Consider the following 13459-nt stretch of genomic DNA (forward strand, 5'->3'; position numbering starts at 1 on the left):
ACTACAATTCCCACGGCGCCTGTGCTAACGCCACAGTGATGGGCAGAGACGCTGTCGAGGAACAGTTTTTAACCGTACTCAACCATACTCGTACTCGTGACCGTACATACACACCGTACAAGTACTCTTTAAGTTGTGAAGTTATAAGCATTATCAAGAAAGAAAGAATACTTAAGTTGTGTTGTTTTATTTGAGTTTGCCTATTTCTTTTGAATATTGTAAAGGCCTATTTTTCTTTGTTGCATGTGCAAAAGTTTGTTATTTTATTTTGAGCAAATACATCGCAACATCTTCTAAACCATCGGAGGCCAAGCAACACTTCAAACTGTGAGTAATTCAAAGAAAGAAACGAGTTAGAACTGTCTGCTTAAGGCGTCTAGTGGCTTGGTGGAAAAACAAGGAAGGAAGCCACGACATTGTTAAAAACTCTCGTGACGGACAAATCCGTGTGGAATTAAATGGTTGCCACCATATTATTATATTGAATGAAATACTCTTGGAAATGAATGGATACGAGCGGATGTGAATCGTGAGTTTACAAATCACGGACTTCATAGTGAACAAGGAAGGACCGCATTGACTTTCTGGATTGTGACAACGTGGATTTCTGTGGAAAAAGGCTTGTGCCGCATGTTGTGGATGTTGCAATACAGTATAATCTAATGCTGGAAGTGGAATAAATTCGCTTATGAATAAAGTGTGGAACGTAACTCAAGGAGCGCATCTTGAAAAGCGCTTTAATAAGTTTGTCTATCTGGCTTACTGCCGCGGATCCAAGCCGCACACTAACAAAGCGCAACATTAAAATAAGGACAGCTGTTTACTAGTGGATATTTAATGACAATAAAGCATAACAATGGCTGAAAAGGAAAATGTGGAAACGAATGAAAGTCCTATGGACCCAAACGGGAATGAACGTGAAGTGCCCGTGGAAAATGCTGACATAAGACCTACAGAAAAGGCTTTAGAAGATAAGCTGGCGCAGTTAATTAAAAAAAAGAGAACGAAATTGGGTCAAGTCTCAAGGAAAAAAAATGAGATTGATTCACTCATGATTGATTATGGGAATATCATTGAGATGCAAGGTTGTCGTGGGGTTTTTCAAATACTCTCCAAAGAGTTTTCAAACTCACATTACTCAGTGCAAGAAATGCTGTCGGAGCAAGAACAAGAAAGTGATCATGTTGACTGGTATCTCCCAAAAATTGCATATTTCAATGAGTTTCAAGATGTGATGAAGAAATGGTTAGCTAGAGCTGCCTCCTTTGAGCATGTGCCTCCTTCTGACCATGGCTCATATACTGCAAATATGGCAAGTCCACATAAAGCAATATCAGTGCATGATAAGCAAAATAGGTAAAAGTTCTAGTGGCAGCAATAATCTTCAACAGCTTCATCAGTAAGAAGAAAGGCAGAGGCAGAAAGAGCTGCGCTCAGATCACGCGCTGCTGCCTTATCACAGAAACACTCACTTGAAAAACAAGAAGCTGACCTGGAAGCAATGAAAGCCAATACCAGAGCTAAAATGGAAAAGCTTGAGCTTCAAACTGATATTGATGCTGCAACAGCCAAAATGAAAACATTGGAAGCTTCTGAGGATGATGATGACTCTGATCCTGACGCTTGTGTGGGAGAGGAGCAGTATGACACGGGTCAGCCAGATGAAAATGATGATTTCCAGGATGAAGAGAACCAAGGAAAACCTGTGGAGAAGGATAATAAAAAGAGTTTCATATACTCAAATTCAATGAACTCAAATCATGCAGCCCCTAGTGGTCATGTATTACAACCAGGGCCCACAACAAGGACCGCAGCATCAGCACAGCAGCATCACTCCATCCAAGTCAGACAAAGCTCTCGTACAGAAAGCAATGACTCTATTCAAGTAATGCCGCGACAAAACGAAATCACTGAAATGCTAATGAAGGAGCAACGCTTAACATTACTCCCATCCAGAGAAATACCCATCTTTAAAGGAGATCCATTACAGTACCTTTCATTCATCAGAATGTTCGAACATACAATAGAAGATAAAACTGACAATTACAAAGACAGGCTGTTCTTTCTAGAGCAGTATACAGAAGGCCAAGCTAAAGACTTGGTCAAGAGTTGCCAATACATGGATTCTAAAAAGGGCTTTTTGGAAGCCAAAAGACTGCTCCAAGAGAACTATGGACATCAACTCTTAATCGCAGCAGCTTGTTTGGACAAAATGTTGAACTGGAATGCCATCAAGAGTGAAGATAGAAAAGCACTGCATTCTTATGCTATCTTTCTTCGTGGATGTTGCAACACAATGGAAGATGTTGAGTTTTTGGATGAAATGAATAGCACATCAAACATGAGAAATGTGATCATAAAACTCCCATTTAAACTTAGGGAAAGTGGAGAACAACTGCATATGCATATTATGAACACAATAAGACAAAGCAAAGTTTCCAATATTGGTCGACTTCATTGAAAAGCATGCACGCATTGTATCAGACCCCATGTTTGGAGACATACAGGATGTCATGCCAAAAAGGGATATTAAAGTGTACAAATCACCCAGCAATAAGCCTGCTCATGGTTATAAGGGAAGTAGTTTTGTTACTGTGACAAGCCCAGGAGTCAATGAAGAGCAAAAACCGTTCCAAAACATCAAATCAGACCATAAAGGCATTACTGTTCAGAAGCGCTGTGTATTTTGTGCAGGAGAACACACCTCTGAAACATGTAAGATGCACAAAAAATCTCACAATGAAAAGATTGACTGCTTAAAAGCACAAGGAATATGCTTTGTCTGTCTAACGAAAGGACATCTAAGCAAAGACTGTCAGAAAAGAATGAAATGTGAAGTTTGTTCAATGAAACATCCAACAATATTGCACATCTACAAGAAAAGGATTGAACAAAAAGACAACTCTGATAAATACACCCAAGCAGCTTCTGTAAGCAGTGCATTAGTCTCTTTAAATGGCAGAAACCACACTGGGGCCGGTGGTCAACAAACCCTACCAATTATCCCAGTTCAAATAAAGTTGTCAAACTCGAACCAGACTGTGCAGACTTATGCATTTATGGATCAGGGAAGCACTGCAAGTTTTTGTACTGAAGCCCTTCAACAAGATGTGCATGCCAAAGCCAAGAGAACAGAAATCCTCTTAAAAACAATGGGTCAGGAGAAAATTATTGACACTTCCTTTGTCAAAGGTCTTGAAGTGAGTTGCATCGAAGGCAATGCTTTTTATCAGTTGCCTAAAGTCTACACACAAGAGGAAATTCCTGCTGGAAAAGAGCACATTCCCACTCAAGAGACCATAAATAAATGGAAATATCTAAGAGAGATTAAGTTGCCTGAATTGGATTGTGAAATCGGGTTGCTTATAGGAACAAATGCACCAAAGCTAATGGAGCCGTGGAAAATAATAAACAGTCAAAATGAAGGACCCTTTGCGGTTAAGACAGTCCTAGGTTGACATCTTCGTAGATTCATCTTCTTATTTCAGACACATGCATTTCCTAACATTCGGTCTATATGCTGTAAAATGTATTATCTCTTCGATTTACACACGGCATCTATTACACGTCCGTCCGTCCTGGGAGAGGGATCTCTCCTCTGCTGCTCTCCCTGAGGTTTCTCCCATGTTCCTTTAAACTGTGGGTTTTCTCTGGAAGTTTTTCCTTGTACGATGTGAGGGTCTAAGGACAGAGGGTCTAAGGACAGAGGGTGTCGTTTTTCTCATACTGATATTCTGAACAATCTGTGCTGTTGTATTTGCTGTAAAGAGTCTCTACTGTAGGCTATTTTTATTATATGTACAGCACTTTGGCTCGACCAAAAATCGTTTATAAATGTGCTATATAAATAAAACTAGATTTGATTTAGGTTGGGTTGTGAATGGACTGAATCAGGAAACCACTGAATCTGAGAATACTTCATGTGCTGTTGTTAATCGGATATCAGTGACAGATTTAGGTGAGCTGCTGGTGCAGCAATACAATCATGACTTTCCAGAGAAAGGGTGTGATGAGAAGAAAGAGATGTCAGTTGAAGACAAACCATTTTTAAAGATCATGTCAGATTCAACTGAAATCAAGGATGGACATTATCAGCTTAAACTTCCATTCAAACATAAGAATATCATGATGCCAAACAATCGCAAACTTGCAGAGCAGAGAGCAGAATCATTAAAAAGGAAATTCAAAAGGAACAACGTTTTCCATGATGAATATAAAACATTCTTGGAGGCTGTGATTGCAAAAGGCCACGCTCAGCTACTGCCCCAAGAGCAGCTCAAACCTGAGAGTGGAAAGGTCATCATGGACATCATGGGGTTCATCACCCAAAGAAGGAAAAGATTCGTGTAGTGTTCGATTGTTCTGCATCTTATCAAGGATATTCATTAAATGACAAGCTTATACAGGGTCCCAATCTTACCAACACGCTACTTGATGTGCTCATTCGATTCAGACACGAACAGATAGCTTTCATGGCTGATGTGGAGGGGATGTATCATCAGGTCAAGGTGGCTCCTGATTATCTTCGCTTTCTTTGGTGGCCAGGAGGAGATGTCAGTTTACCTCTCGCTGAGTACAGGATGACGGTACATCTATTTGGTGCCACTTCATCAGCAAGTTGTGCAACCTATGCTCTCACTAAAACCGCTGAAGACAACAAAGATGATTTCTCTGCAGAAGCTGTTGACACTGTCGGAAGACATTTCTATGTTGATGACTGCTTGAAAATCTGTCACATCTGCTGATCAAGCTGTGAAGTTATGTGAAGAACTCAAGGATCTTTGTGCAAAGGGAGGATTTCATCTGACAAAGTGGACAAGCAACAGCTGTGCTGGCATCCATCCTAAAGAGTGAAAAACTCAAAGAGGTAAAAAACCTGGACTTAGAGACCCAAGACAATCTTCCAATAGAAAGAGCCCTAGGGATACAGTGGCATGTGGAGGAAGATGTTTTCAAGTCTGCTTAAAATCTCAACCAGCCACAAGGAGAGGTATCCTTTCAACAGTCTTCTCTGTGTATGACCCACTTGGATTTCTTTCACCATTTATCTTCACCGCAAAGCATGTCTTACAAGAGTTGTGCAAACTCAATTGTGGGTGGGACGAAGAAATCCCGGAGGCTCTCAAGAAACAGTGGCAAAGATGGCTCATGGGATTAAAGCAGATAGAAAGCTTCAAGATTGATCGATGTATCAAACCAAAGAATTATGGACAAATTAAATCTGCACAATTGCACCATTTCAGTGATGCAAGCGAGATTGGATACGGTGTTGTCACCTATCTTAAGATGACAAATGAAGATGAAGACGTTCACATATCCTTCATGTCAGGAAAGTCACGCGTCGTGCCTCTGAAAAAAGTCACTGTCCCAAGATTGGAGCTCACAGCAGCAGTACTGGCAGTACGCATGGACAAGATGATCAGAACCGAGCTGCAAATCCCATTATGCAAATCTGTCGTCTGGACTGACAGTTCATCTGTTTTGTGATACATCATGAATGAAACGCTAAGGTTTCAGACATTTTTAGCCAACAGAATAAGTCTGATCAGAGAAGCAACAGCACCATCACAGTGGAAATACATCAACACTAAACTGAATCCATCAGATTATGCATCTCGGGGATTGGCAGCAGAATCGTTCTAGAAATGTGAGACTTGGATAAATGGTCCATTGTTTCTGAAAAAACCTGAGGACAAATGGCCTGAGTTTCCAGACGCACTTACAATGGTCAATGACAGCTATCCTGATGATCCAGCGGTGAAGAAGGACAAATTCAACGTGAACCCAACCATTGCAACTGACCTAAATGCCACAAGCAAGCTAGTGCATCACTACTCTGATTGGAGGAAACTGAAAAGAGCAGTTGCATGGTTCCTTCAAGTAAAACATCTCTTGCTGCTTTCAAGTAAGAAGAGGAAGGAATTACTTCTACTCAAGCAAAAGAACCAAATCGAATAAAGCTGATTGAGAAGGAGATGAGAGTGTTTAAAGACGGACACGGACAATTTGCGAATTAGTTATGCCTTTTGTAAGCTGAATTTATCAATAATTTGTCAATAAATATTGGCGAAAAAAAAGTCAATTGAAAGATCTACTTGTCCGATATTGTAAATACCATGTCCCGGACGGTGGGACCTGTGCTTTTTCGCACACTGCCGTTCTATCTCTGGTGGCCCACTCCGCCGCCAAACCTTCCACGAAATGTTTCTTTTTTTCTGTCAGGTGTTGTCTCGCTCGCTGAAGAGAAAAGGATGACAGTCAGGAGGTGTAGCTGCCTTATATATACTGTGAGCCTGCGTGCGCATTCAGGTAGGCTCGCCCTGATTGGCCGGCTAAGTTTATACAACTTCATTGTGTGAATGCTCGTGTATCATTGATGAGAGTAGTACCCATAGAGTCCACTAGAGGGCAGAGCCTGTGTGAGATAGTACCTCCCTCTGCTGCCTTTTGTCAGCTGCTCCTGTAATATCCTCAATATCCTTCAGATGTTCCTCCAGCAGCCGCAGCGTGTGGACCTTTCCAAAGTTTCCCAGATAATTGCTTTAATGTTTCCGTATGGCTCAATGTGACCCGAGGGTGTTCTTGATCCTAGCAGCGACGACCATGTTCAAAAAGATCAAAGCATCATGCACATTTCATTATACAGTCGTTCTCGGTGCAGGTCACTTTGAATTGGACCGGCCTCTGAAGAGATCATAGCTGCACTGACAGCTGGGCTGAGACTTATGATTTAATAAGCACAAGTTGCTGTCACGTCTTCGGAAATATCAAGTTTGAGTGATTTAGGACACTATTATTTTGTATTCATCTGAAATCACTCCACGTGGTATACCTCCAACCTCCACCGTCTTTAAAAAGTAACAAGCCAATGTGAAGTAGAAACTAAATATTACATTTGGCAATAGATTTTCCAAAATAAGCATCTACATTATAACAGAAATCGATGAATAATTCCCAACACAAGTTTTAAAATAAGTTTTATTTTAAATGGCTTGTTCAATCAGATCTACACTCCTTCATTTGAATATATTTAATTTATAAATAATACATTGTAGAGGCTTGTTTTTAAAGGTCTACTAGAATAGATTTACATTGTGCAATTTTCCAAACTCACATTGGTTTCTCATACAGCATCTCTGTAAAGTATGTGTATTCACTCTCTGTCCTAAACGGCTTGTTGGAGCTCCTGACCCCTCCCTGTCAGCCTAGTGTGCTCTGATTGGTCAGCTCGTCCACTCTGTTCTGATGAGCACACATCAGTGATTATGTGTTACAATGGCGTTGGCAACCAGAAAATTACACCAGTAATGATTGTCACTACCCGATCCGTCCCCCTGCCCGATCGGTACTGCGCATGTGCGAGATGGTCCGCCATATTGGACAACTCCGGACGGCAACCCAAGATGGACACTTGACACAGTGGCTTTTAGCAAAGCTCAAAAAGAAAACTCGAGAGAGATGAGTTATTTTTATTACAACGTGACTTCACTATTATTTAACAACTCTTTTTATTGGGTTCTTTTATTTAGGGTTAAGTACATTGTAAGAATAAGTGAGGAATGAATTTAACTTCTGTTAGACAGCCATATGCCATACATTTTTGCATACATTCACAGTAAATATTTATTCAGTATGATAGCTGTCTAACAGAAGTTAAATCTATTTCTCACTTATTCTGACAATGTACTTAACCCCAAATAAAAGAACCCAATACAAATAGTTATTAAATAATAGTGAAGTCACGTTGTAATAACAATAACTCATCTCTCTCGAGTTTTCTTTTTGAGCGTTGCTAAAAAGCCACTGTGTCAAGTTTCCATCTTGGGTTGCCGTCCGGAGTTGTCCAATATGGCGGACCATCTCGCACATGCACAGTACCGATCGGGCAGGGGGACGGATCGGGTAGTGACAATGACAAACAGATGAGAATGCTGCGTGGGGTCTGGGTGCCGTGTTAGCGGGACGTTGTGTACGGCTCGCTGCTGTGAGGAGGGGCCAGTGTGAGCTCTATTACTGGTGTTTGCACCCCCAAACGCGGCGCACCTACAGTGTAAGCGCGTCACAGTTTATCCGCTGAGAGAGTGTGTGTGTGTGAGGAGCTCCACGGATTGGTCCAGTTAGGTATGGTCACGTCACTGTACCCAGGAAGAAAAAGAAAAATCTCCAACGAGGCGTTCTTGGGCAGCATAGACAGGTCTTTTCTGTGTTTCAGATTTACTCACTACAGGGTGTACTTTGAGGGTTTGTGACTCTGCAGACCGTTTACATGCAGAAAAAGCTACATAACACACAAGGGGACGGGTAATAACCGGAAAAGCATGACATGGGCCCTTTAAACTTTTTAATAAGTAGTTTCAATTTCAACAAAAAAGAGCATTCGATAACATGGGTCCCTCAAAATAGAAAGAATATGCATGCATTTAAACCTTTGTTTCTAAATATGTGTAACAGACAAAGAAACGGACATTTACAAAAAGGAGGATGTTTGGAAATTGTCCGTCATATGAATATGACACTGGACACAGTTTTGTTACAGCACCCTCTTTTCAATCAATTAAAGCATCTGCAGTTTCTTTCTCTGAGCTGTGTCGCATATATCTTTAGCAACAGATCCCAACGAAACAATCAAAGGCTGATTCTTTTTTATCTTTTTGTCAATTTCTTCTCTAAAAACAATCAAATCCCTGGAGATATAGGCAAAAGCTACATCCTCTGAAGGTCTGTGCTGTACCACTAATCACCAGCTAGTGTCAGTAAAGCACCAAGAAATAAATGTATGCCAGTGTTCCAGCAGAGTGTGTGACTGACAAACAGGATAGTTGATCTCAAGCCGTACTTTGTCTCCAAATGTAGCTCAGCAATAAAGTTGAGTGTATTTTTTGACTAATTTCCATGTGTGTGCAGATGGTGTACCACAGCCTGCAGCTGCTGGCCTTCGCCGTCCTGGCCGTCCTCATCATGCGTCTGAAGCTCTTCCTCACGCCACACATGTGCATCATGGCCTCGCTCATCTGCTCCAAACAGGTCTGTCTCTAACCCCCAGTCAAGGGTGTTGTTTAAACAAAAACCATGTGCTCTATTTAAAAAGTGTGTTTTCATCTTGGTGTAGTCATTACCTCTTCATCTGATTAAATAGCCAGTATGTACGGTGCATTTTAATAAGGGTTATCAGTTTGATAGGCACACATTTAGTCTGTCAGTTATGTTTTTTCTCTTGTTGTCTCTCTTTATAGAGATTATATAAAGAAAATATAGGTATAACGGTTGTTTTTGTTCTGTAACAGAGGCTAGGATGACCTTTTAATACATCATGTTGTATAGATCAGTAATGAATTGAATTACAGGTCATATTATTGATAAGTTAAGTTATTTAAAAAATAAAAAAATGTAATCTTTCACTCAATAACTTGGGTACTTGGGTACTTGGGCGTATATATATATACAAACATGTATAAAAAAGTGTTACGGTTGCTTTCTGTTCGGCAAAGAGGATTAGATGTGCTTTAAAGGGGACCTATAATGCAAAATGCACTTTTTGATGTCTTTTATACATAAATATGTGTCCCCGGTGTGTCTTTGTTTGTAGATATCTACTAAAGTACAGCATACAAATACAGAGAGTAGGCCTGTTATACTGAGTGATATATATTTTACACACTGCTCTGCTTTCTGCACGGACCTCACAGCTGTTCTCACTGTAAACATCGCGTTGCGATTCAAGCAGTTACTAAAATAATATCCCGGGGATGCATGCAGAGCTGTCATTGGCTGAGATAAGTCCGGCCGTGCGTAACGTAAGGATGCATCAGTGTATCCTCGATCATAGCTCCTCCAGAGAGCCTCCTCGATGCTCGGTCCTCGATGTGCATTTAGAGAAATGAGATGTCCTTCAACATGGTGCGCTGAAATTCATTTCCGGGTCACTACCGGAGGACCGAGGAGTCGAGGAGGGAACATTTAGGAATTGAGAAGCCTCTAGTATTTGCCAGCATAGATATATATAAACACTAGATGGCTCAAGTGGGAGTCGCCAGCGTAGCTCACCGGCGGCCATCTTACCACAGTCAACAACTACTGCTACAGCTGTTGTCAGGTGAGTGATCTGCACAAAAATACTCTTAACTCGCTGAAATCTTGACTGATTTACAAACGGTTTGGTTTATTATAAACGTTATTAGCATGGCTATGATACAGGAGACAACAAGACATGTTGAAAAAAACAAGTTAATGATTATAATTATAAGTATGCAGTATCATAACTATATCTTTGATGTTTATAACGAACCAAACCGTTTGAAAATTGAGCAGTCTACGGTTATTTCAATAGTGCACCATAGACATAATGTTATGAATGAGCGAGCTGCCTGTGGCAAGATGGCCGCCATGTGGCAACGACGGTCTCCATTGGCCAGCAGCGCGGGTGAGTCATCTAGTGTGTATATATATCTATGTTTGCCAGGTCCCGCATTAGCCAGCATAAGCTCCGCCCCCTCTTATTTTAATATTTTTCATTAAAAAAAAAAAGAAGCTTTATTTTATTTTTTTAGCCTTTATTTATACAGGTGAAAATCTAATTGAGACACAGACCTGTTTATACCCACAATCAGCACTTTTGAAACAGGAAGTGAAACAGAGGGATATGAGGCATGGCTAGAATGGGTGATCTGTTTGGTATTTTGAGCAAAACACTTCATAGACATGTTTTTTGTATTTTTTTATATATCTGATACCTATGATATTGCCTAAAAATAGCGTATAGGTGACCTTTAATAAATGTATTTTTATAGATAAAGATAGTCTTCTATAATATGCAATATTATCAATAGTTGTTGTTTTTTAATCTCTTGCTCTTTTGCTCTCTTAGTTTTGCTTTACAGTTGCTTTTAGTTCTGCAGCAGAGGATAAGATGATCTTTTAATATATCTTTTTGTTTAGATAAATGTTTTTATTTTAAATGTGGTCTGTTATGAAGTGAATTAAGGGTCACATGATTGACATTATGAACATTTATTTTAAATACTTTTCTCCATCTCTCTTTGTTGTGCCAGTTGTTTGGTTGGGTCGGGGACAGGTTTAAACACCAGGTGGCGGTGTTTGCGGTCATGGCCATCATGGCGGTGCAGGGCGTGGCCAACATGCAGGCGCAGTGGGCGATCATCGGAGAGTTCAGCAACATGCCTCAGGAGGGGCTGCTGGACTGGATCCAGGAAAACACCCCGCCTGGTGAGTGAAGGATCAATAAACCTTAGGAACGGGCACTTCTATAATTGTATCAATTTATTTTAACGCTTATTATTAATTATTAAGCGATGGAGTTTGTTGGCAACTTCCATGGTTGCAATACGTGTGTTTTAATGCCCATAAAATAATAAAATGAGAGTTAAAAAGCAGAACATTTGAAAGAATATATCGGGATATCAAAACAATTTGACAATGTGCTTGGGTTACACATAAAGCATGTGACTTCAGCCGTCCACTGAAGCTCCTGCTACGCCGATGAGATGATTAAATGGTAGAATATAACAAAATTCACCTCACGGCTCCACATAGATCTGATGTGACCTTCACGTGTTGTTTTTCACTGTTTAAAGAGCCTGTGACACCATCCCAACAACTGTTGTGCAATGAAATATTGGGCTACTAGTAATCTCGAACCGTCAGTTTAAAAAAGAAAAAGCGATACCGTTCCGTTAAATATCAATAATTTCGAACATCGCGGGAAATTCCTTCGACTCATTTTGAAGTTTTGGGGGAAGCCGGAAGTGACGTCAATGCGGGAACGCTTCGAGAGCCAAACACGGACAAAGTGTGTTGTCATGCGTAGAAATGGTGAATTACTGAGATTAGGCACGTTAATAACGTTTTAATGAAGTTGACTACAGTATATTCATATTTGTCAGTGCTTTCATGTCAATTCGGCGACATAAACATAAATGATCGTGGTGAAGATGATGATTACATTAGGATTAAAAATCGGGAGTGAGAGCTGCTGAATTTCCTCCCGTCAAATGTGATATAAAAATAAACATGTATTAGTGCTTTCATGTCAATTCGGCGAACATATGAACACATTAAATGATCGTGAGGATGATGATTAAAAATCGTTTGTTTGAGCCGGTCTGCATTTCCTGATGAGAAAACAAACCGATGCTTTTTGTAGTTGTAGTACACCAACGTGGATTAAACGTGTGGTTTTTTACCACAATGTTGGGGAAATTAATGGATAAAATGCACGGATTATTATTATTATTCCCACTCCGATCGGGACACTAGGTCCACCGTTTCCCCGCAGCGAGGCTCCCCCCGTTGACAGTTTACGTGGGCTGGGTGCAGTGGCGGACTGGCCATCGGGACGAATCCCGATGGGCCGGTACCGAAGTGGGCCGGTCGGATAAGTAACTAGCACATCCCCCATAGGCGGCGCGTGAGGCTCAGGTTTGAGAAGGCTAAATAACTTCTTTTACCTGACGCTGGCCGCCTCCGGCGTCTATAGAAAAGAGATCCACTCAGTGTGCGGAGTTTAAATCTCTCAAGTCATATTACAGGATAAAGGAAATACAGTGTAAACTGCCGTATGCAGAGAAGACGCCGACGTGTCGCACTTATCATTCATATTACATCATCAATCAGATCATCGATCAATAATATATCATATATTTCCTGATCTGAGTCAGCTTCTCCAGCCTCATCTGGCCGTGCAACACTCAGTGTCACAGACTGTATGCAGAAGTATTATTTAACACATTATGTTGACGAAACACTCGAGACAAATGTAATTAAAGTCAGATCCACTCGTGTCTTAGACGTGAACGCGCTCTCAGCTGGAGAGAGAAACCGTGGCTTGATTTACCGAGTTGATAACCAGCGTCGTAGGACCCGCCGCCCCTGACATCCCCCACTCCCCCCGTTGACAATTTACTAGCGGTACCGAAGTGGGCCGGTCGAGATTCCCGGGATGATTTTTAGTCCCAGTCCACCACTGGCTACATGACCATATGATCGCCCATATTGACGCACCTCATTCCTAAACTTCTAACAGATACAACATAAACCGATCCTTCAGCCTCATATGAGCTCTCAGACACGTTCAACATTAACCTGTCCTCGCTGTCTGAGCTTGCTGCTGTGTGCGCCGTCGTGCGTTTACATCTGACTGTATATATATAAAGGTTTACATGCAGATGCTGGGATCCTGGACGGTGCAGCTGGAGCGCTGTGCCCGCAATGACGTCACCCATCATTTGGCGGGACTAGAAGAATCCGCGAGAAGATCCAGAAAATTGTCAACATTGAAGGCAGATTAACGGTTATCAAAGTACAAATATCCAAAATCAGTTCAGTAACGGTTTTCAAGGGGACAATATGTACTCAAATTGATGGGTTTGGATGATGGGGGAAAACCGTGTCACAGGCTCTTTAAACTTCCACTGGTGCTCTTTGAATTGCTTCACCATCTTTT

General features: G+C 41.1%; 1 protein-coding gene across 1 annotated transcript in view; it reads left to right on the forward strand.

Annotated features, from left to right (window-relative positions):
• dpy19l1l (dpy-19-like 1, like (H. sapiens)) overlaps positions 1–13459 on the forward strand; it is a 45785-nt gene that overhangs the window by 25188 nt on the left and 7138 nt on the right. The window contains exons 18-19 of the mRNA XM_034103166.2: positions 8905–9024; positions 11049–11223. Of these exons, the coding sequence (XP_033959057.1) occupies positions 8905–9024; positions 11049–11223 (295 nt within the window). The remainder of the gene's footprint in view (positions 1–8904; positions 9025–11048; positions 11224–13459) is intronic.

The sequence above is a fragment of the Pseudochaenichthys georgianus genome, chromosome 16, assembly GCF_902827115.2.
Source record: "Pseudochaenichthys georgianus chromosome 16, fPseGeo1.2, whole genome shotgun sequence".
Lineage (NCBI taxonomy): Eukaryota > Metazoa > Chordata > Actinopteri > Perciformes > Channichthyidae > Pseudochaenichthys > Pseudochaenichthys georgianus.